The sequence below is a fragment of the Rattus norvegicus genome, chromosome 17, assembly GCF_021556685.1.
Source record: "Rattus norvegicus strain SHRSP/BbbUtx chromosome 17, alternate assembly SHRSP_T2T, whole genome shotgun sequence".
In the NCBI taxonomy this organism is placed as follows: domain Eukaryota; kingdom Metazoa; phylum Chordata; class Mammalia; order Rodentia; family Muridae; genus Rattus; species Rattus norvegicus.
Genome location: NC_141550.1, coordinates 14565418 through 14590011, shown reverse-complemented (window position 1 = coordinate 14590011; position 24594 = coordinate 14565418). Strand labels below are relative to the sequence as shown.

Here is a 24594-nt window from a genome sequence, read left to right as displayed (position 1 = left end):
CTTATTATTTATTAATAATAGAGGGCCCTGGGGCTCCAACATGGCACGGCTTATATACACCCTAGCGCGGCGCATCCACACCCAATTGGTTGCTTACCCATGATCTCATTAGGCACGCCCCTGATTTGGCAAAGACCTGGCACGCAGGCACTCTTGCACATGCGCACACAGTTTACTTCCTGAAATGAAGTCGGCTGGCGCGGCGGAGGCCAGCGCCATCTTGTAATGGCGAAACTATACCAGCCTTCCATGTGGGGCGCAGTGGAAGCCAGCGCCATCTTGTGGTGGTGAATGTTATTGCGGCCGTCTACATCTCCCCCTTATTGTTTTATTTATAACAATAAATTATTGTCTAGGCTGGTCTAGGTCCCTGCAGTTACATCCATCTGCTGTGGCTCCTTAGGTCTTAGGTCGTTCCTCTATGTCATAGCCTTATCGAAGGGTAACCCTATCGCCACCGGGCCCCGTGTACTGTGCATGAGGAAGTTGCCCGTCTCTGGATACCGCAGTGCTGTGTGACAGTAACTGTTAAATGACCTAGGGCGAACTCTAAAAAGAGGCCAGCCAGAAAATGAGTTAGTGGGGAAATCAAGATCACCCTATCGCGTGCAATGAGGAAACCTCAGCGATGTGGAAGGGCTGATCAAAGAATCATTGAGTCTCTCTCATCCCAGTGCAATGGATCCACAGATCCTTGGGGTGCAAGAGTAGAGAACTCAGATACCGACTAATTTTTGAAGATAGATAACCAAATTTTAGGGGAGGCCCCTTGTTCAATGGCCACAAGTGCTTGAGTGATAATGGCCTTGTCACGTTTCTGTTGAGATCTGAGTTTGCAAACCAACCATAGCATGAACACTAATCCACAGCATAGGGCTGCACCAAACAGAGCCACTCCCGATAAGTAGTGGGCACCTCATCTGGTTCACCTCAGCTGTTACCACCAAGGGCCGTAGTCAAGCCGCTCCTATAATAAAATTTAGAATTCCCAATTGGTAGCAACTACTCCAGAAAGTTCACCCACTGTGCTTGTCTAACAATAGAATGGGGGAGGGTAACTCCAGACACTGTAGACACAATGGCTATAGCAGTAAATCGCTGCTACAATAGCAGCAAATGTAACAAGGTCTTTCCCAGGACAGTTCAGGATCAGTCATTCTTCTCTGGAACAACCAGCAGGCAATGGAACCATGTCTGAGATCTGTACAACCAGGACAGAGTTCCCCAGTCCACAGCAGCTTTATGCAGGTGGCATTCCTGTGAAGCTATAGACTGCAAGATGACAACACCAGTTAAGGCAGCAAGAGTCACCAGGGGAATGAGGAGGGCAGCAACGGCTGGAGTCCAGTTTTCTCTAGCAAGCAGCAGTGCACAGAGGGTCAGAGAGCAGGCCACAGTGGGACGGGACACACGCAGCGGTAACACTGACTGCAGCAACGCCAAAATCTCTGTGATGACAAAAGATGAGGGGGAATATTCCATCTTCCTCTCAGGGCAGAGGAATGACTCCAGGGACCCGAACCAGGAGAGCTGAATCTTTATGCAACCAGGATCAGCAAGTCTCACCAGCCACTCAGGCAGCTGGCACACTCTTGTAGCATCCTGTAGAAAAAACACAAAGATTCCCTCTTCCCCATATAAAATATCTGAACAGGATCATGCCAATATGTGAATCTTTCCATTTTACCTAGGCAGAAGTATGCCTAGTTGTATGGTGCCATAAACACTCAAGGGTTCCTTGGCATCCAAATTTTAAAATTGGAATAAAAGGAGCATTATTTAGCATACAGGGATAACTCCCCCTTTTATTTATTAAGATATAGTAAAGATATTATTTATTAAGGTAAGTCCTCGAGGATTAAATTGAGGACACTGAGCACTTGTATTTATGAATTGACTTGTATACCAAATTATTGTTTCTAGCATTATTGTTTTGGATATATAAAGAATGAGATTTTTTGACTAATTGTTCTTATGTAAGGCCTATAATCTGTCTGGTATCATTGTCCTCCCTTGCTAAAGGGTCCACGCAATCTGGTTTGAGTTCTTAAATGTCCTATAAAGGAACAGTACTTAGTGTTCTTAACCACTAAGCTATTTCTCTAGCACCTCACAAACTTTATTTACCTAAACATAAGCATTAATTAGAAATGTCAAAACCTGTAAATATTGTCTAGATTTATCATACTAGAAATCTCTGAGCTGGCAGGGTGAGGCTGGGAATTGAAAGTAAGCAAATGGAGTCTTTTTCTTTTTATATCAACTCCATTACCATTTTCAAAGAGCTGGGTCTATGGTTTTGTTTAGTTGTCTGAGCCAGAGCACTGAAAGGACAGTGAGTTGTCAGACAATTCACACTGAAATCACTCATTGATTTTAAGTAGAAAACCTGTCTCTAATAAAGCATTAAGTAATTGAAATCAATTGTAAACCACAAGCCACACATTGGCTATCAGTATATGAATTGAAAGCTTGATTTTTTAACATTTTGAAAACAGTGGCTACAGCACATAATTTAATAGTCTGTGTTGAAGCAACAGAGACTCAAGAGAATAAACAAGTGACCTAATCATATATGTAGCCTTTTCATTCGATGAACCACCTATAAATACAGTAAGCACATTTCCTATGGGTTGCATGTACAAATTTACAGTAAATACAAAGCATGTAAAGAGTAAAATTATCAATTTTGTCTGAAAAACTTGTATATGTAATAGGCCAAATATCAGTATTTTGTAATAACCAATTTAATTGTTGTTTGGAATAAGGTATGTTTCACCAGGTTTCTTTTTAAAATACTTCTATGACTCTAGCCTACAATTCTGTATTAACACAACGGAAGCTTTATCTCCAATGTGGATAACAAAGACCTAAGTCCTCTGGCAGGTGAGGTACTTAGCCAATTAACATATCTTTAGAAGCTTAAAATTAGTTTTAAATATTCTTTTCTGGAGTAGTGTAACAGCTACTCCCCAAATATTAAAGCTCATTTTGAGAGCAGAAGTTTGTAGTAAAAATTTCCATATACACTGAAAGATTTAAAGTTCTAACTCCTTACATTGAAGAAGCAACAAAATTACATAATATAAGGCTGTTAGCCATTCCTAATGATATCACTTTATGGGCTCTCTAAAATTATAAACAAGCTCACGAAATGAAAACTCAAAATCAATCCTCTAAATCTATCTTGAAATGGCAGTTGGAGTAAACAAGCTGGCTGTAATGTTCTCACAAGTTCCAAAACCTCATCAATCTTTCATAAATCTTGTAACAATCTCTACCTGTTTGATTTTTCCTCAATTATAAATAAGTTTGAGTTAGTCAGTGTAACACTGGCAATCCTTAATCACAATCTTTCAGTTCTCCTTGTAACACCAGAGCACAGCCACAACTTTGGAAAGTCACCTGAGTTCTGAGTACTGACTAGGCAGCTGTTCTTGGGGGCAGTGGAATTAGCATCAAAATACAGATAGCTTCAGGGCAAACCACAACTTTGGAAAGCAAAACTCAACCTCCAACAAACGATCTAGTCTCCAAAATCCAGTCTCCAGTCTATCCTTCATGCTACAAAGTTTGACTGCCAATTCCTACATATGAACGCACGATGGTGTAGTCTCCAGTACCTCAACAAAGAGACATTGTCCTAAATTCTTTTAGAAGCCTGGTTTCTAGAATAAGAGTTCCATAAAAATATTACCTCAATTTAGACCTGTTTCCCTAGGTTGACTCATGCTACAGGTTGTCTAGAATGACTCTATCCAAATTACCAGCTTTATGTCAACTTTCTGTTACCAATATTATACCTTTTTAACCATATCCAATAACTTGAAAGCCAACAATCCATGACCAAGGCAAGTAGAGCATATTTATACATTTAAAACCAATCAGAAACAAAATTGAAGTGGCTACACATATCTTTAATATTTAGACCAAGCACCATTTTTACCTTTTTAGCTATGATTTTAAGAGAAGCACCTTGTCACCTGTTGAGTCAAATAATAAGTCAGGGATTTTTCTAAGAGAAACCGCTATCAGCTCTTGTACCAAAGAAGCTGAGGAGCTGCTGGCGCCTTTAAGATCAGCTCGTGCAGACGCTTAGCCCCTGGGCAGCTTCTCCAGCTGACCTAGACTCCTGGCTGCAGGTACAGGGCTCTAAAGGCCTGATTGAAACTGCTTTTTATTCATTTGTTCCTTTTTTGAAACGAGTTAAAACCAAATCAAGATGTGAACGACTGACAGATAAAGTTTTTACCATTTTTTCTTTTGAACATGAAACATAAAACATTTAAGCAACAAGAAACAAAAACCACAGACATAAACTGACATACAGGGACAGCTTGGTGCATCAAGGACAGACAATAGAAAAAGAGGGAAAAAACCAGATGGTGTCAGCAGAGAGGTAGGATTTCCCCTTTCCCACCACTTTCACGGTGACTATCCACTCGAGTGGAGTTGATATGGACGATAGATTGTCTCAATTTCTGGACTAGTCCATCAACGTGTTGAAACCAAATTCCTGTAAGATACTGAGATATATTACGGGATATCTGAGCAGCATGACTGACATTCACAAATGGTATGGAAGTGAAACACAGTCCTGAATATTTCCACTCATAACCCAATGACATTAACTCCATCAAGCTGTGCATGGGCATTGAGATGTCCTTTTGTTTGATTCTCCTGAATAAATTTTCAGGCGGTCTACCTCTATCAAGTCTGATCAGTATGACTCTGTGAAGCTTCCAGAGCCTAATCACACCTTTTACAAGCACAAAGACAAAATTTTTCTCCCAAAATACTGAGTTCCTTTTATCTCCTCCCTTTTTCTCTCCCGGGGCGTTTTTCCCCAATCTCTCACCTCCGCAGATCTGAAGTCTTTAGAGGGGACTGTCTTTTTTCCTTGAGCTCTTTAATTTTTTATCGCACCCTGTTTCTGACATGCCGCCTTGCACCTCCCCCAGCGCTCTCTGCTTTGCTATTATAGCTGGGCGGCTCCCATGCTACCTCTGACGCTGTCTGGCAGTAGCTAGAAATTCAAAAGCCAATAGAGAAAGCACAAGGGCTGCCAAAACGATAATAAAAACTTCCGCCGCATCTAGCAGGGGAGTGAAGTGGAACAGGTCAAGGCTAAGCATGTCTCTCAGGGCCTACCTTTTAAACACTACAGTTCTGGATTCCTTCCGCAGACAGAAGACCTCCTCTTTGTGCCTGGTGATGGCGTGGCGTCCCAGGTTTCGGCACCAAATATCTTGCGCGACCTCGCCAGCAAGAATACGCGGGAACACATGAATCCTTCTGTAGCCAAAATGCTTATTATTTATTAATAATAGAGGGCCCCGGGGCACCAGCATGGCGTGGCTTATATACACCCTAGAGCGGCGCATCCACACCTGATTGGTTGCTTACCCATGATCTCATTAGGCACGCCCCGGAGTGGGCAAAGACCTGGCACGCAGGCACTCTTGCACATGCGCACACAGTTAACTTCCTGAAAGGAAGTCAGCTGGCGTGGCGGAGGCCAGCGCCATCTTGTAATGGCGAAACTATACCGGCCTTACACGTGTGGCGCAGTGGAAGCCAGCGCCATCTTGTGGTGGCGAATGTTATTGCGGCCCTCTACACCTCAGCTGTGAATTCTTTGTTTAGCTCTGAACCCTATTTTTTATTAGGGTTATTTGTTTTCCTGCCATCTAACTTCGTGAGTTCTTTGTATATTTTGGATATGAGCCCTCTATCAGTTGTAGTATTGGTAAAGATCTTTTCCCAATCTGTTGGTTGCCATTTTGTCTTAACAGCAGTGTCCTTTGCCTTACAGAAGTTAGACAGTTTTATGAGATCCCCTTTCTCGATTCTTGATCTTAGAGCCTAAGTCATTGGTATTTTGTTCAGGAAATTTTCTTCAGCGCCCATGTGTTCGAGACTCTTCCCCACTTTTTCTTCTATTAGTTTGAGTGTATCTGGTTTGATGTGGAGTTCCTTGATTCAGTTGGACTTAAGCTTTGTACAGGGTGCTAAGAATGGATCGACCTGTGTTCTTATGTGCTGACCTCCAGTTGAACCAGCACCATTTCCTGAAAATGCAATCTTTTGTCCATTGGATGATTTCCATTGGATGGCTCTGTAATACTGCTTGAGTTCAGGGATAGTGATTCCCCTTGAAGTCCTTTTATTGTTGAGGGTAGTTTTGGCTATCCTGGGTTTTTTGTTATTCCAGATGAATTTGCAAATTGTTCTGTCTCATTTTCTGAAAATTGGATTGGTATTTTCATGGGGATTGCATTGACTCTGTAGATCGCTTTTGGTAAAATGGCCATTTTTACTATATTAATCCTGCCAATCCATGAGCGTGGGAGATCTTTCCATCGTCTGAGATCTTCAAATTCTTTCTTCAGAGGCTTGAAGTTCTTATAATACAGATCTTTCACTTGCTTGGTTAGATTCACAACGATGTATTTTATACTATTTAGGACTATTATGAAGGGTGTCGTTCCCCTAATTTCTTTCTTGGCTTGTTTTTCTCTCTTGTGTAGAGGAAGGCTACTGATTTATTTGAGTTAATTTTATACCCAGCCACTTTGCTGATGGTGTTTATCAGGTTTAGTAGTTCTCCATTGGAACTTTAGGGATCACTTAAATATACTATCATATCATCTGCAAATAGTGATATTTTCACTTCTTCCTTTCCAATCTCAATCCCTTTGATCTCCTTTTGTTGTCTGAGTGCTCTGGCTACAACTTTGAGAACTATATCTAAAATGTAGGGATAGAGTGCACAGCCTTTTCTAGTCCCTGATTTTAGTGGGATTGCTTCAATTTCTCTCCATTTAGTTTAATATTAGCTACTGGTTTGCTGTATATGGCTTTTCCTATGTTTAGCTATGGGCCTTGAATTCCTATTATTTCCAGGACTTTTATCATGAAGGGGTGTTGAATTTTGTCAAATGTTTTCTCAGCATCTAATGAAATTGATCATGTGGGTTTGATGTTTCAGTTTGTCCTGCGACAACGTAGAGGACACTTAGGAGCACTTGGGCACCTCTGTGACAGTCTCTGGGGATGAGGGAGGAAGGAAAACACTGAGAGAGAATGGCACCAAGGATGATAGGAAAAGCCAGAGGAACATTATTTTATTTTTATGTAAACATACAGAAGGTAGATACACAGACAGCATCCCTGTCTCTGCACACTGCACACATATTCTGAAAACTCCCCCAAACAAAAACAACGTGTGTCCTTTATGAAAAGGAGTAGGTTACTGGGTTCTGGCACAGACCTGTGTACGTATGGCTCCAACAGTTTGTTCGCCCGGATCTCATACTTAGACACAGCAGTGTATGTGGTACTGGACAGCATGGAGGGCAAGTCAGGCAAGGGATGGTTTCCAGCAGGGGTGGTGGTGGGGATGGAGTCTGCTAGAGAATCTGACCTCCAACTGCCTCTGTGATGGGGTAGCAGTGTTTGAACTCTGTGAAGGTTACCTCTGTCCATCCTAACCTGCCTAAGGCATTCTCAGATTGGCTTTAATAAAGAGCTTCAGACCTAGATCTGCAAAGGACAGGGAAGGTGGGACTTCTGGGTAGAGAGAGGAACTGTGGGAAGAATTCAGAGGTTTGAGAGATTTACCAGCCAGCCATGCATGAAGTCAGATGTACTGAGGGAGAGGCAATGGACACATGTTAGATGTGAAGCAGAATACATGGGTTAATAAGTTACACCTGCTTGTTGGAGGTAGCAAGCTAAGGCCCAAGCACAATAAATAAATACAAGTCTGTGTCGCTGTCCAGCAGCAGTCGGGTGAGACAGTTCTGGGATTGTTCTGTGAAGGAGTTCAGGAAATAGCAGTGAGTAATGTCTGGAGCCAGGGGTGCCAAAATGCCTGACACCTAACTGTACCCATGGAGTTTCATGAAAAGGGAGGTGGTTATATAACAAGCCCTGATATCTAGCAGTGCCTGCAGAATGGGGAGAAGGAGAGAGAGCCTGATGTGTAGGAGTTGATGTGGAGGCAAGGTGTGTAACAGGACTCAATATCCAGTTTTTTTGTGGATGGCAGGGTGAGAGCTGGACTGGACACGTTTCCTACTCAGCCACAGCGAATCCCACATGTACCGCTCTGCAGCAGGCCCTCCTGGAGACCTCAGGGTGCTACTGTTTCACTACACTGTCAGAGTTAGTCTGTGCCTTAGAGGCCTGGAATCTAAAGGTTGGTGTGTGCTGCTGAAGTGGAGGTTTCCATCAGAGTCTGATGAATCACCATGCTGCTGGCTTCCCCTAGTCATGTGTGTCATAGGCCTGATTTCCAGCATGGTTTGTGGGTGGAGTGGGGTGGATGCATGGCTCAGGCTGCTGCAGAACCAGGATAGCAGGGCACCTCAGGGTGAGAATCTTTATCTTGCATGCAAAGCTGGAGATTTGCAGCCAGGGATCAGGACGTGGGGACTGGGTTCTGTGAGGGGCAGGATGGGGTAGTCAGGTGTTTTCCTTAGATTAGCTGTTTTGAAAGTGTGGGCTCTGTTGTCTCCTTTTGCAACCACCAGGTGTCTGGGATGGGGTCAGGTGCTTTTCTTCTGCCTTCCCTAAATAGCTGGCTTCCTACAAATCTGAGCTCAGTTTAGGGAATCAGCTTTTGTGGGGTTCATTTATGAATAGTTCTTTCCACGCAGGAGGGAGGAGTGAAGCCAGATCTGCCTGTCTCCTATCCTGCTATGAGTCAGCTCATAGTGAAAGGAGAGGTTGGGAGGTGAGAGCTGGCCTGGCCAGAGCATGCAAGCCCTCTGCTGTACCTGTTCCATGGGAAAGAGCATTCCTGAGACTAGGTTTTACCTAGTCACCAACAAAGACCAGGAGAGTTCTTGACAAGTGCTGGGTGCTTTTCCCTGGAGCATGGCAGGGAGAGGACTCCGCAGAGAGGTTGTCTGCTTGGGGATTCATGAAGGGCAGCCACGAGACCCTGCTCTCAGCTGCTCTGTGAGATGTGGTGGCACAAGTGGCTGCTGTAGCAGGCTGTGCTGATTATCCCTGTCCCAAGTGGGTGTCAAAGGCTTCATCTTCAGCTCCCCGCAAGCCTGTTACTTCCTTAGCTGTCTTGGGGAGAGGAGAGCCCCCAACCTTTTTTATGGACAACCAGGTTAATTTCATATCCTTGGTATTGTGAATGTAAGAGCAATAAGCCGTTTTATCTCTGTAGTAGGATGCAAAGTCTTTTGGACTTGTGACCACGAGTAGATGGGTGTATTTTTAGTTATTTTCGAAACTTCCCAATTTCCATCATGACTGTATCAGTTTGCACTGTACCGGCAAACAATAATAGTTTTTAATCAAATTGTACCTAGGACCCCCCACTTGAACAATTTACATAGGATGGCAAGGCCCCAACTTGCCTGTCCCACATCTTCATGAGCAGAGGCTGGGGAAGGCCAGCTTGGAGCCAGGTTGCATGGAGCCAGGCTGTAAGCTGTGCCCTCCTTGGCTGCATGGAGCCCCTCTCTAAGCCATGCTCTCACAGGCTGCAGTGGGGTCCAGGTGTAAGCTGTGCCCTCCTGGGTTTCACAGCTGCTTCTGCTGGAACATCCTCCACTATGGACTGAGCCTGGGACAGACCTAAGGAGAGAGTTTGCTCTCCAGTCCCAAGGGACCTAGGTTTGCCAATGAGAAGAGGAAGAGCATACATTCAGGGGGAGAAGGTGACAGTGGGCAATGTTGTCACCCCTCCCTCTTCTTGGACAGCCACAGGCTACCAGATTTCTTCAGGACTCAGGCAGTAGAGAGCACCCTGCATTATCACACCTAGACTTGGATCAAAATTGTCCTGAGACGCCTCTTTGCTAAGCACTTGTGTTCTTACGAACAAGTTCTGGACTCCGTCGGCTATGTGCGAGTGATGTAGACATCTCTCTTCGTGAGGCTTGAAGTGTAGGCAACACCCTGGTCACCCTCATCCTAAGGGAATCATGTTTGTCCTTTGGACCTGAAAATTACCCCAGCTCTGGGCAAACGCCAGCTCTCTGCCCTGCGTTATCAGGGGTCCCTCAAGTCTGTCCTGGACAAGGTCACCAAAGTTCTGGAAGACATGATCTTCCTTCCAGTGGCACATTTATCAAAAGAACCCAGGTCCAGAGCATTGGAAGGATTCACCTTGGGGCTCTTAAATTTCAGGGCTATGTCTATCCTCCAGTAGCAGGCGGCTCATTCCTGATTCCCTGGCCTCTAAGCGTGGCCATGGATTCCAAAGCAGCATTCAGTGCTAGTGATGCCCGGCGTGCCCGAGATCTGCCTGCCAGGGCACCAGGGGGCTCTTCTCTTCTATGCTGCCAAATTCTGGTACACAGCACACACAGGTGGTAGTGCTTCTGGGTTCAGCTCTGCTGATGAAACCCAGACTCCTACACAGTCACAGAGATTCCACCAACCCCTCAACTGAAGAGAAAGTAGGAAGAACCAGGTTTCCTAATAATTCTCCCTTCCTCAACACATGCACATTTGAGGCCTACTCTCTGCTCTGACAGAAGTCAGTCTGAGACTATGATTGCCTGGAGATCCCACACTAAGAGCCATTGCCTAAGATCCAAGTCTGTTAGAGAGTCTTTCCTCAGAGTAAGTTGGCTCCAATTTGCCTGGGAAGGAATTCTAACCTGCAGATTCTGCATAGCAGAGAAAACACACCATGTTTGTCTTCAGAGACTTGGCTTGTAGCATACAGCATTATCCTTATTTCCACTATTTTCTGGAAAGTGACATTATGTCATTTTTAAGGCTAGGTGCTTTTTATCTTGTATACCCTTCACATATTTTTGTTTGTGATCTGCGTATTTTAAACTTACCCTATGTTCACGAGTGAACTGATCTTGATCCTGAGCTTTTAAATGTTTTGTTGAAATGGTACGAAGTATCAAGTACTCATGTTGAGGTTTTCACGTCTTCTGCATGAAAGCATTGACATAGTGTTGGTTTGCTGTAGTTTTAATTCTATGTGAGAGCACACATGTGGACAGAGGACAGACAGGCTGTGGGGCCAGTTCTCTCCTTCCACCATGTGGGCTTGAGGAATAAGTCTCCGTCATCAGGTCTGGCAGGTAGCAGCTCTGCCCAGGGAAGCAGCATATCTTCCTTTGGTCTGGTTGTGGTTACAGAGTAACAATGTCTGCTGGAACACATGGGAAGGTGTCCCTTCCCTTCCAGTTTATGGAATCATTCCAGGAACGTTGGTGTTCTTTAAAAGTCATGGAAATTTCATCCACAGTGATGTCTGGCCTTGGGATTTTTTTTGTTGATTTTTTGTCTGTTTATTAATCTTTTAACTTCATTGACTCTTACTGATATATAACATTGTTGTACATTTTATATATTAGGAAATTTGCCCATTTCTCCCAGTTTCAAACTTGAGTACAGTATGGGTTTCCTATATTTATTCTACAGATTCTATAGGTTCATTTGTCCCTAGTTTTATTCTGAATCTTCTTGTTTGGTTAGTTTTGGTCATGCTTCCTCAGTTTCCTCTGTCCTTTCCAAGGACCATGCTTTCTTGTTGTTTTAGTTGTTTTGTTATGCTTGGTTTTTTGTTATTTCTCATTCATTGTTGTTTATGATCTGGTTAGGTTCAGCTCTCGCCTTCAGCATGTTTTATCAGCTATGGCTCTGAGGTTTTGTTTCTATGACTCTGAAGAGCTCTGTGGGACTTTCTCACCTCTCTCTCTCTCTCTCTCTCTCTCTCTCTCTCTCTCTCTCTCTCTCTCTCTCCTGGGAATTGAAAGCCATAAAGCTTCCTCCCATCCTGCTTCTCTTGAGTGCAATATCATGGTTTTCATGTCAGTGTTTAGTCAGCTGGTTTTAGCATGGGAATTGCCGAGCAACCTGTCAGCAAGTGAAGAGAGCAGGCAGCAGTGAAGCTGGAACTGGAGTTAGATCCTCCAAAATGTGTCCGTTTCACGCGATCTTGTCACCTTCAGGACCCTTGGCACAGAAAGGCAGCTTTCCCCAGCTGTTCCTCCTCAACAAGGAGGCATAGAACACTTTCAGGATCCAGGAAAGGGGAGAGAAAATGACTGAGTCAACATGACTGAAATTGACATAATGAATCTTCTGGGCCATCCAAATATAATGAGGCTGTTCCCCCTCATAATGGGAAAAGGTATCTGTGTGGTGCTGTGACTGCTGAGGGAGATCTGGTGAGCCTCACTGAGAAGGTCGGCCGTTTACAGGCAGAACAGGCTCAGCCCCTCTTCACAGAGACGGTGTTCAGTTCACTGAGCAGTGAGAACAGCATTGCACACAGCAGCATCTAACTGTGTGAATTTGGCCATCAAAGTCACCTCTGGAGAGACGTTCAAGCCTAGTGATGGTGCAGTGTGTTCTGTGCTGAGGCCAGATTCCCAACATACTGTGTGTGGCAGGGAGGCTTTCCAGCTGGTACTGATCACAGCAGTATATTGGCAGGTGCTTTGGGATGTTGTATGCAACATTGTCTGATAACCTAGAGTCTCATATATGTAGTTAACCTGGTCCTCCCACCCTGTTAACACTGTATAATTATTGTTAGTGTAAGGAAATTTAGGACACTCACCATAGAGATTTCTAGATATCAGTCCTGCCCAGACAGTATCTCTTCTACTGTGGCGTATACAGTGCCAGGTTCCAGAACCTGCTCGACAACCTCTCTGACCCCAGTATAACCTGAGACTCAGAGATAAGTAGTAGGTCCTGCTGGACACCCCACCACCTGTCATTGACACAAACATTCTGCTAGATTCAGATATTGCTAGACAACTCCTGCCCTGGCGTAAGAAAGGAAGTTAATGGTTATTGGCTTTGGTATTGATAGAATTTCTTCCTAAGGTCCCAGTGACACACCCTGACAGGATCCACTCTGGGAATCAATGAATGAATAGGGCTCACTTACAGAGCCGAGACTACCTGCAGAGGTGCGGTACCCAGTGAGGCTAACATCTTCCACATACCTACCTGGAGGGAGGCCCCTGCCCTAGTTTTCCCTGGCTTATATCCTCTAGCCCCACTCCAAGGCCAACATCAGGAAGGAAGGTGTTGCACACAGGATTTGTTTGTGGTGGAGACTCTCTTCCTGGTTGAAGATGAGCCTCTTGTATTGGCACACCCACCCACCAAAGAAACAAAAGAGAAAGGTCCACACACATAAACACACACGCCACACACATGCATAATCACACACACCACACATGCACATACACTGCACATAGATGATAGTGCAATACTTGTCCTCTCTTTCTGTATACGAGGGTCTCCCTCTAGATAGGAGGTCCCATGCTCCTAGTAACCTAGTGATGCCCCAAAGCCCATCTCAGGAGGGAACAGAGTTTGTGTGTGAAGTGGGCTGGAGCAAGGACAGCACATGACGTTCCTAAAGGCACACGTTATAGGAAAAGGAAGAGAGAGGAAAGCTCGGGGAAGTGAGTCAAGTAGCAGGTTAGCAGGTCAGTGTGCAGTGATAAAGTGTGTTTCCAGGTATGAAAAGAAGTCTTAGTTGCCTTTATTTGAATGGGGCATGCTAGCACAACTCTTCATTTTCCCAACTATTGTTTGGCTTTGTTTTTTGTTCATAAGTATTTGTTACAATATATATGGGTCATATTTTCTCCTCCCTCCAGTGTTTCTCAAAATTTTCTCTCACTACCCACCCAACTTCATCTTTTTATCTTAAGTGAACCAAAACAAATAAAAACCATAAAATTATAGTGGTCTGGAGGTTACAATTTTAAAACATGACTTGTACTTAGAAAAGTATCTAATATAAGGAGGAAATCCTAGAATTTTGTAAAGTTTTTCAAAATTATGAAAAGATACATTTAATCATCGTAAACTGAAAATAGTAACATCATCTTCATACTTTAATGATTGCAAGGGCTATTATAATTGATACATATTCAAATTTAATGAAAATGAGAATTCAATATAATGATAGATTTCATGGTTTTTTTTTCCTCTGAAATTTCTGACAGCTATACACAAATAAAGGGGCAAAATAAAGTCCTTTTGATGGGTGAAGTAGTGAAAGTCTTGTCTCACAGTATTAGGACCTGTGGGACTGGAGAGTTGCCTCCATAGTTAAAAGCAGTGGCTGCCTTGGGCAGAACCAGGGTTCATTCCCAGCACTCACATGGTAGCTCCCAGCCATGTGTAAGCCAATCTCCAGGGGAAAGTTCTTCACATGGAATAATTTCCTGCCAAGATAATAACCAGTGAAATGCTCACATCCAGAATATACCTTCCTATCAATCAGTGAGGAGAAAGGAAGAGTGAGACTGGCATGGCTGCAGGTAAGAAAACAGAACCATGAACAGCACCAAGCTCAAAACCCATCCGTTCACCCTGTAGTTACTCAAGTGAACGCGACTGGGAAAGGAGGCCCGAAGCAGCCACAAATAAACCGACCCTTGTGCCAGTGGGACCTCTGTACACCAGAGGAGCATCCCTAGAAGCAGGGATGCTGCATCCAATGCTACAGTGGCAAAGGGAAGATGGCCGACAGAGAGGAGACAGAGCATGAGGGAGCCAGGCTGCTGATGTGAGCAACACAAGCTCAGGGGATCAAGATTCTGCTTAAATGTGAGGAGGAGGTTCCTAAAGCAAGGTGGCTGTCCTTTTTGAGGGGGCTTGGTGACAGAGAAGCGTGTGGGCTTTGAGGGGCTGACAGCATCCCGCATGTTTACCCTAGGGAGGTTGTACACTTCTTTTGTTTATACTAATTCATTGATATCACTTAGTCTTAGCTATATTGTCTTTATTTTACACTAAAAACAAATATATGAAGGAAACACAAAAGAAGTGGAGAGGAGATCTGGTGAAACAGTGGGGGATGAAAGGTGGATTGCTTCATTCAGGGCTTGCAGGAGGAATGCAGAGTTGAAAGAAAATTATGGGAGGAGAGAGGGGAGGTTGAACTTTGACAGAGCATAGATCCAGAAAGGGTCTCTGTTCTCCTCAGATCTTGAAGGATGGTAAAGTACGGATGTAGGTTTCCAAATTGTCTGCATAGAAATCTTCCACCAGGAAACAATCTACAACTGACAGACATTGTCTACCCCAGGGTGGCACTGGTGCAGCATCATATGAGCTGCATGTCCACATGTCAGCAAGGCGATGGCCTGTGCAGGATGATGCCAGGTCTCTAGGGAGGTCAGTGAGGGGACTGACTGGGATGTCTTCGGTTTCTCTGCAGGTTTCCTGTGCTACTGGGCAGGCCTCTGTGACATGGCCTCCAGTAACGACCCATGGTCCCACACTGCATGTTCTACTCTGGACCCTACTCTAGTCAAAGAGCAAAGCAGACTATGGACAATCTCTGCCCATCACACAAGGTGAGGTAAGCTGTGCTAGGGCCTCCGTCTGCATCAAGATGACAGGGGCTCCTGGGATAGTTGTTCTCTATGTCTGTCCTGGAAATGCAGGTTGAAATTCTCCAACCTTTGAAGTGGGGATGAAAAGTTTGTGATTGTTGTCTCAGCACATCATTCTGTAAAGTGACAGAAACATAAAGGTGGGACAGTAAGAGAACAGATTGAGCCACAGACCTGGGTGGGGTCGTCACAGGGTTGGCTCATCCTGAAAAAGTGTAACCTTTTGTTGTCTCTGTAATGACAGAAAGATTATTACTAACTGCACAGCAAAGGGAGTGTGTGAGGGTGACACCTGAAAGTGACCGTGCCTTCCCACCTGCCCTGTCTCTCCATAAACTGCACTGGGGCAGGAGCAATGCTGACCCTCCCCTGCTCCATCACTGTGAGACAGGAACCACTGTCCTGAAAGACAGGAGTGCTTACCAGGAAGCAGCTCCCATCTGGGAAGGAGCCATGAGCTCAGGAGGAAGACTTCCAGAAAGAAACGACTTTCTTTACAGGGACAACACCAAGTTTATTACTAGGAGGCATGGGGGACACAATGGCTGGGCAGATGGGACACCTTCTAGAAAATCGGTGTGAGAAGGCAAGGACAGCCTGAGCCACCTACTCCTTGCCCTGTTCTGGTGCCAGAGGCTTGCTGGGCAGCAACTGAAGGTGAGAAGCAGTCAGTTCGCCTGTGCTTGACTGGACGGCTCCCTTTGGGACTCAGACAGGAGACACAGCCCATGTCTTCCTTTGCACTTTGATGTGGGTCCAAGGCCTTATGGGTAAAGTCTGGCTGTTGTTGGTCTCCAAGTTTTCTATATCCAAAGGAATGCTTGTGCCCCTTGGTGCCTCCATGTGGACAGTGGGTCATTCCTAACTTTTCTGTAATTTTATGTTGGTCACAGGTTTGGTCTGGGAGACCCAGCTCCTGCTGGTGTTGAATTCCCCTGTACCTACGTGAAAGGTCATATTTTTTGGGCATAGGGAGCTGGTCTGAGAACATCCCTCTGTTCACCTGGTTCAGATGTTGGTCACAGGCTGTCTTGGCTTTAATCCCTGACTGTGTTTTGTCTCCAATCCCTCTTTTTGTGAAGGAACAGTTATGCATCTCGGGGCTGGTGTGGCCCCTGCTCACTGTGCTTGCTGGTGTACCTTGATTTATGCCATAGACACCCTCAGAAGAGTGGGATGAGCTACCCAGCTGGAATTTCAGGGATTCCATTTCACACCCTTGTACCTTTGATGTGTCCCGTTCAGTGTCCTCTATGACCTCGAACAGAAAATTCATAAGGTTTTGCAGGTGAGCTATCATACTGCAGATGGCCTTTTTCCCTGTCCAGTCTTCCTCTGTCCGCTCAGCCACTGCTGGGGGCTGATCTTTCTTTGAAGTGTCCCCTTGTCCAATGTCTTTGGAGCCAACATATCCATATTTTAAAACCTCCCTTATGTCACTCTTCGAAGAGCTTTTAGAAGTAGCCTCTTCTTTATCTGATGTTCGAGTCTTTACTGTATCCTTGAGCTGTGTGGAGCTCAGGCTACAAGGCCTTGATCTCCCAAGCCTTTCTCCCTGGCTTATGGCTGTAGGTCTTATAGAACCCTGCCTCTCTCTGTGGGGACACAAGTCCTTGAGATGATTTATTCCAGTCTTATCCTTCAGGACTCTATTCTCTTCAGTATCTGCCCTCTCATGCATCCTCAGGAAGACATCACATGAGCCCTGGGCAGTCTTTGGCTTTTGGCATGTATTCTGGAAGCTGGACATTGAGTGCTCTGAAGACAAGCTGACCTTGGCAGGGTGTACTGTACTGGGGCATTCTGGATTGTGTCTCCCGGGCCTGGGCTGTGGCTGCTTGTTTGAACTGACACTGATATTCCTGTACCCTTGTGTTCTTAGAGTTGAGTCCTGTGAGTGTTGTGGAGTACATGTTTGGAGATGGCCTGGGCTTCTCTTGGCCCCTAAAGAGCCAAAGACCCTAGGACTGATATTGATGTCCTTGCCATTGTGAATCTCGTTGCATCCCAGACTCCCTCTCCATGCATAAGGTGTCTCTTCTTTTACCTCCACTGCTTTAGTCTGTTTGGCTGCTGCAGCCCTTTTTCCAGGGCCCACCATTGTCCCATTCCACGAGTGATGTCTTGAGTCCTCCTCATGAAAGCTCTTGAGTGGTGCATGCTTGGCCTTTTGGGGGTTGGTATTTTGTTGTAGGCTGCCCTTTCCAATCCCTCGGATAATCCTGCCTTCCTGGGGTTTTGCCTGGAAGTACAAAGCAGAGCGCTGAATACTCAGGTGTCTCTTCAGTAGATCTGGATGTGTTTTTGGGAGTCTATGGCTGGCCACAGGTGGAGGGGCTCTTTGTGTCTTCTGCACCTCTGCAGTTGAGTGCATAGACAGAGCCCTCTCTAGACTGGCAGCTGATGCACTTTCTACCCTTGTCCCTCCTGGGTCCTGGTGATGCAAATTTTCCAGGATCACGGCAGCCTTGGAGTAGTATTCCTCCTTGGAATCCCAGATGAGTGAGGAGGGAAATACAACACGGGAACATTTTGAGGCTGGAACCCTATATGGGGTGGGATCCAGTGCCTCAAGGATCTGTAGATATGGTGTCCTTCTGTGTTTGACTGGAAGTTTTGTGCTATTTGATGCCAGCTTCCTTTCAGCCTCTAAGTCATGCAGAGAATGATCGTCAGTAGGGTTTATGTCGGACAGCTCGTCTGTCCTCAGTGCAGGGTTTCTGGCTTTCAGCCCCTTCCCAGTGATGCTCCATGAACTGTGAGGCACATTTTTTGCCCCAGTAACACGTCCCTTCTTGATGGGCTTTCCCATATCATACCTTGCTGTGTCTTTCTTTAAGGGCACCCTTCTGGGCTCAGACCCCACCCTTTTACTATGTTTGTACCTTTTGGAGTTGCGGACGGAAGCCTGTGGAGCCTGGGAGACTTGAGACTGGATAGTACAGTCTGCTCTGTCCTTCATTAAGGTCATCCCTGCAAACACAGACCCTAAGATTTTGCCTAAATTGTAGCTCTTGGAATTGAGGATGGAGGGCTGGCCAGGCTGGGAGAGTTGAGGCCTTCTCTTGCAATAATGATCAGTGTTTGGTGGGAAACGTCCCTGAAGCTGCTTCAGTTTCTTGGATGGAGGGAATCTGATGTGGGTTCCTTGTTGTTCTCCCACATTTGTTGCCTTTTCTTTGGTCTGTGCCTCCTTGTGGTACTGGAACATCCGAAGATGCTCAGATGCAGCCCTGATAGCCTTAGTCTTCAGGGTGTCCCTGGGCAAGTACCCAGGGGGCTTTCCAATGGCTTTTTGATGGTTTCGTTTAACATAACCTTTGACGGCTTTAGAATACAGTCCATGTTTATGGGACAGGCATTCAGGGGGTAGGGATGTCTGGATCCCTTTCTCAGTGGTAGGACATGACACTCCATAGGCCCGTCTCTTCAAACTGGGATGTATTTGTTTTGGGGTAGAGATTGGGAGGATTTGCTTTTCTGAGACCCATGTCAGACCTACCAAGTTTGTTTTCCTATGTTCGTGAGGCAGTGGCTGGTACCAGTAATGCTGAAGTCCTTGAGTCTGGGATGGAGCTTGGGCAGGGACACAGGAATCACTAAACCTCACAGATTTCTCTTGTTCAAAGCAAGGGTTTCTGAGGACATGGGCCATAGCCACAACTGATTCAGAGAAAATAGAGGATGTGCCCCAGAAACGTCGATTAAATTTCTGCAATATAAGATCCTCTAAGCTCATGAGGGAAGAAAACAGCTCAGAGAGTAAAAGGTGGTCCGTTTTCTGACTTGAGCTCCAAAAGCGTTGTGGTGTGGAGTCCTGGAGAAGTTGCCTGGTCAGCCTGCAAAAGAAGGAGGTGAAAACCTCTGCCCAAGCAGAGGATCAAGGGGCCTTCAAGTCTATAAGTATGGCACTTGTACACTTAGAGCCCTCCCTTGCCCCATATCCCAGCCCCTTGGTGTCGCATACTACATGGCTGTCTTTGAATCCCACCCTGCATACACCTTCCATATGAAGATGCCCAGACCCAGAGCTCATCAGACCCAGAGCTCACATTTTGGTATGAAAAATTCCACAAGACAACGATTTCTTACATTTTCATAGGTTGTGATGGAGTCTTGGTCTCTTCCACATTTTCCCCTCCATCTCTACAACCTGGAGATAGTTATGTAGGATCAGGATAAGGAGTGAGAACACACAAGAGAGTGGCATCTGTCTTATGATTACCCATGGTAAGACTCTAATGCTCAACCACCATAGTCCAAGGACAGAACACTGAGCATGAGCAAGGGGCGTGGAGGGACCTCCTCTCTCCATTTACACTGTCCTTGCTCCTCTGTCAGACCTTGCAATTCCACTGACAACACTATAATGGCCACAGGGTCAGTTATCTGAAATAGAAATGCAGGTGGGAGAACTGAAGCTACCTGGTGTCAGTTGGACCTGGGAGTCCCCATACAGGGTACAGCATCACTCCAGTGCCTTGCACAACAGTCCTCTGAATAGTACCCAGCCCAGGCCAACCACAACTCCTTTCTATCACAAACTTGGGGATTCCATAATGATAATTTCCTTCCCAGAAGTTCCCTCTTCTTTCCTGCATATCGTGTCCTCCTGACTGAGGGTTAGGCCAGAGGGCGTTTCTCTCCACAGAAAAGCAGAAGCCTACCTTTTTCCACATCAGTTTTCCTCCTGGTGTTGCTCTGCCCCCTCTTCACATCCTGCCAGTTAGAAACAACACAAGTGACCCGGCGTCCTTTCCTCCTCTCTCTGGTAGACAACCTTCCTGCTCTCTGTTCTCAGGGATAACATGAAATCTGCATTTCTCAGCGGGCTCTCTCTCATCCATCCTGCGTCATTCTCACTGTGTGCAAACATTTCCTTTTGGCCTTCTTGGATAAACAGCAGAAGCTGCTATGTATACCACCCTTACCAGGGATGACCTCAGTCACTGTTCCTCAGACAGGATCCTCCTACCTAAGGCTGCTCTCTGCAGCTGTCTCTGTGCTGTCAGGTGATATCTGCTTCCTCAGAGCAGAGGAGACTCAAGCCCTGATCTTAGGGCCTTGGTCTCATCACCTGCTTCACATCAGCCCAACCCAAAGAAGGCAAGCACCTGAATGAGGACAGATGACCTTTCACTGAGGGTGTCCTGAGTCCCCACCAACTCAGAAATGCATCTGCCCATGGAGCCCAGTCGTCCTGAGTGTCCTCTCTGCCTCCTTAGACATGGTTTGAGGGCTTCAGGCAGACACCTCAGGGCCATTCTCACCCCTTTGCTGATGTCAGCCCTGTCTGACTCTGAGATTTCCCCTCACCTGTCTGCAGCTGGACATTAGCTACTTTGTAGCTTCGCCTTTCTTCCACCTCCCCCACCCCTTTCTCCCACCCATTCTATCCCCTAACACTAGATAGGGGAGAAAAATAGCAGGGAAAGGGGGAGAAGTTATTGGTAGATTATCCATATCTGTCGATTAGGTGGATTGAATTCCTTTCATCTTCCCTGTCAGGATACCAAATTTCTTTTTCTTCTTTCTTCTGCACAAACAACTACTGAACAAACCACAAACACCAGAGACCCACAACAAAGGACCCACATGTCTCCTAAGGACCTGGCATTTGTTTATTCTGGAAAGTCCCCAGAGTTCCAGAAGTCACAGGAACAGAGAAACTCTCAGCTGATGGAAAATCATGCCCTGGCCTGACCATGAGCAAGGCTCACTCAGCTGCTGTGGACAAGGTAGGCAGCCTCCATCCCATCCCTGAGTTAAAACAAAGAACATCTTCTTATGTTAATGTTTTTATAAAATATCAACTGCCACTAAACCTGTTTTCCAGGAAATATGAGAGTAACCGTCATGAACAACAGCTTACTGCTCCATTGTGTGTGGACCAAAGCTCCCCTCACCTTTGGGATGTCTGTTTTGTTTCCAGATGCTGGTGACAGTGGGCAGTCCTTCAGGAAGGGGATTAGTAGGAAAAAGAGCCCCACCCCACACAGAATGGCAATGCTCAGGTCCGTTGCTGTGTTCACAGAGTTGGGGCTCATCCATGAGTAAAGAATGCCTTTCATCAGATTGAGAAATCTCTCCATCTTCTGAATGGCAGTGCAGCTCACAGGCCACTGAGCCCTGGAGTGCAGTGTGAGATGTGTCAGGAGGGCTCAGGCAACATCACACAGCTGTGGCCTCCTCATCACAAAGGGCTCCTGCCAAGAGAGTGGATGCCACAGCCTGTCCCCAGCCTCCAGCCCAGGAGTCCCTCGTGTGTGCTGTCCTTGCTCCCTCCTTCCAAGGGAACCAGTCACAAATAGATCCCAGTTTATGCTTTGTTCCTTATCCCTGAGCCTCAGTAGTCTTTTGTGTAGATATATATATATAATATGTTTATCCTACTTTAGTAAGGGTTCTCTTCCCCTCTAGCCCCCCAGCCCACAGAGAAAGTGGGAAAGAAAGGTTATTAGAGATCTGGGAGAAGCAGACGTGTGTAGAAATAGTTCTACTGGGCAATTACAATCCCTGTTGTTCTCATCCAGTCCCCTAGCAAACACCAACCATGAGTCAGCTCCTTCAGATCAGTCCCCTGGGTACAAGGAACACACTAATCACCAAGGGCAGTTATGTCTGAAGAGTCTGCGAGCCTCCCCAGTGGAGCCAGAGTCCAAGGAGACTCGGGAATCTCACTAGAAGTTCTCTGGTGACTTTCTCTCTAAGAAGACCCCACAGGCAGAGCTCAGCAATTGTAGGGGGAACCAATCAATACAAACTTGTCACAAGCAATGACGAGCAAGGGAGGGCAAGGCGAACCAAAGGTGGAGCTCCTTGTCTGTTGGGTCATATCAATGTTCCTTCTAAACGTCATGTGTCCCCTCACGTGTTTGCTACAGCAAAGCATCCTTTCACCTGTGACTGCTTCAGCCAAACTCTCTCACCTGTCTGCCCCAGGAAAACCTCAGTATAACCGGAGTCTCTAAAGAAACCAGACGTTTTCACTCCACCCTTGTGTCCTGGAAGCTGTCTGCATGAGTCCATCAGGTTCCGAGTTTTTGACAAAGTGGCTTCTGTGTGGAACTTGAGTTTTTTCCTTGGGGATTGCTATTCTCAGGTTGTGTTCTGTCTGCAGATCCATGTCTGTCCATTATGTGATCCCAGCTTGTCTCAAGTCAGACGCAAAACTTCCATTTACCTCCTATTTTCAATTTAGTCATTATTCAATTAATTCTAAAACAATATACTTTTATTTTAAGTATGCTTACCACAAAACTTAATAGATCAAACCAGGCAAATCCTCTTATTACCCAAGACATGGAGTTCTTCACAAAGTAAATAGCCCAAGGGATTCAAGGACTCAGGGTCTGATTTTAGAAAAAAAAATGAATGCAATTTCAAAAGGTTAGCCCAAGTGATTGATCACACACAGATTAGATAAACACGGAGACTGGACAATATATAGACTGGAAGCACAGAACAGACACTGGATAAACAGAGTCAGGGCAAAAAATGTTACTACCAACTTTTTTCAGACTAACCATTTTTTCCTCTTGGGGCTCAAGCAGGAATTCTTTGGCCCAATACAGAAAACTCATCACAATCCCTTAAGTTGGTTGGGAAGTTTTAGTCGACGGATGTGTTATGGTTGTTATCATCTAGGGTTGTAGATGGTTTTGTTTTAATTTTTGTATATTAATAGAAATTTAAGGTTTTTGTTTGATTTTTGTGTTCTATATTGAAAAAATATGTTTTTTATTAAGTCGTTCTACTTCGAAATTTAAACTTGTTCTGTTAGCCTATTTTTGACTATTGTAATAAGGCCTTTATTGAAAATGTGGTGGTTTTTCAGTTGTATCTATTGTGAGTAAATAGTTAATGTTGGAGCAAAGGACAATTCTTGAACAGAAAGAGGGACATGATGAGGAAGCTTAAGCATTCTTTGGAAAGTCATTTGTGTTGAATGATGATTTGCTGGGTCGAAGACGTGAAGGAACATTTCCCTGAAGTAGATGAGGCTGAAAAGATGTTTTAACTAAGCAAGCTTGTGTGAGGGCACATGATGAATGACTCTTTGCTAACAACTGACATGTATTGATCCACCTTCCATACTTGAGGTTCATTTGTCAGGATGTCCTAGAGAGAAACTCACCATAAAGTTTCTGCTGTGTACTGCGTTTCATGATAGTTTTGAGATCTCAAGCCAAATGGCAGAGTGATGTCAGCTGAGGCAGGCTCACATCCTGAGGCAAGACACCTGGTGAGGCAAAACCCAGGGAGGTCATGTGATGTTTGGAGGGCGTATAAATAGGATTCAACAGCTGTGAGAAGAGATTGCATTGCTCGCACAGCTAACCTCTTCTTGGCCTTGTGTCTTCACTGATGTTCACTCAGTCCAGAGAGACACAGCTGCTCCTGGCATCCCTGCTGGTCCGAATACCTCCTGCTGCCTCATGTTAATTCAAGTGAGGCCTAGTTATACCTGCTAAGGTCTGTTACCACTGCTGCTATCCTGACAATACTGCCTCGAACTGGTCTGCTCATATATCCGGAAAGTGTTTGAGAATCAGTCCAGCTTCCACTGCTGACCTGTGAACTGAACTGCTGATTTCCTGAGAAGGTAGATTGGATTTGCTCCCAAGAACCATTCCTAAACAGGTCCACTTCCCCTGTATCCTTTCTTTTCCACTACCTCTGGTGTCTAGTGGGCTAAAATGGAGACTAAAGCATTTATGATCGTAATTAAAATTAAGCTTTGAAAAAATTAAAATTATGACAACTGATTTTTTGAGTTAATTTTGTATCCAGCCACTTTGTTGATATGTTCGCTACATGCACTCTGCTGCAGGAGTTCTTGGGTAGAATTTTGTGGTCACCGATGTGTACTATCATATCATCTGCAAAAATAAGGGTACTTTGGCTTCTTCCTTTGCAATTTGTATCTCATTCATCTCATTTAGTTGTCTTATTGCTCTATCTAGAACAAGTACTATGTTGAATAGATAGGGAGAGAGTGGGCAACCTTGTCTCCGATATAAGTGGAATTGCTTAGGTTCCCCTCCATTTAATTTCATGTTTGCCATTGCCTTGCTATATATTGCCTTCATTATGTTTAAATATGCACTTTGTACCCTTGATGTCTCCATGACTTTTTAACATGAAGTGTTGCTGGATGTTGTCAAAGGATTAGTCAGCCTCAAATGATCCTGTGGGGTGTTTTTCCTTTCGGCGTTTTTATATG

General features: G+C 45.2%; 1 protein-coding gene and 1 long non-coding RNA gene across 2 annotated transcripts in view; one reads left to right on the top strand and one right to left on the bottom strand.

The window, feature by feature from the left end:
- The window catches only part of LOC120097805 (uncharacterized), a 69785-nt gene extending 45662 nt beyond the window's left edge, over positions 1-24123 (top strand). The window contains exons 4-6 of the long non-coding RNA XR_015641127.1: positions 15191-15329; positions 20942-21106; positions 21205-24123. This is a non-coding gene — a long non-coding RNA (uncharacterized LOC120097805). The remainder of the gene's footprint in view (positions 1-15190; positions 15330-20941; positions 21107-21204) is intronic.
- Positions 15857-21488, bottom strand: Spata31c2l1 (SPATA31 subfamily C member 2 like 1). The gene is made up of 4 exons (XM_087591663.1): positions 21275-21488; positions 20036-20087; positions 19461-19521; positions 15857-19207 (listed from the first exon to the last, which is right to left on the bottom strand). Exons 1-4 carry the CDS (start codon positions 21458-21460, stop codon positions 15934-15936), a joined length of 3573 nt encoding a protein of 1190 aa, XP_087447789.1. The 5' UTR covers positions 21461-21488; the 3' UTR covers positions 15857-15933.
- Positions 24124-24594: the final 471 nt, after the last annotated feature.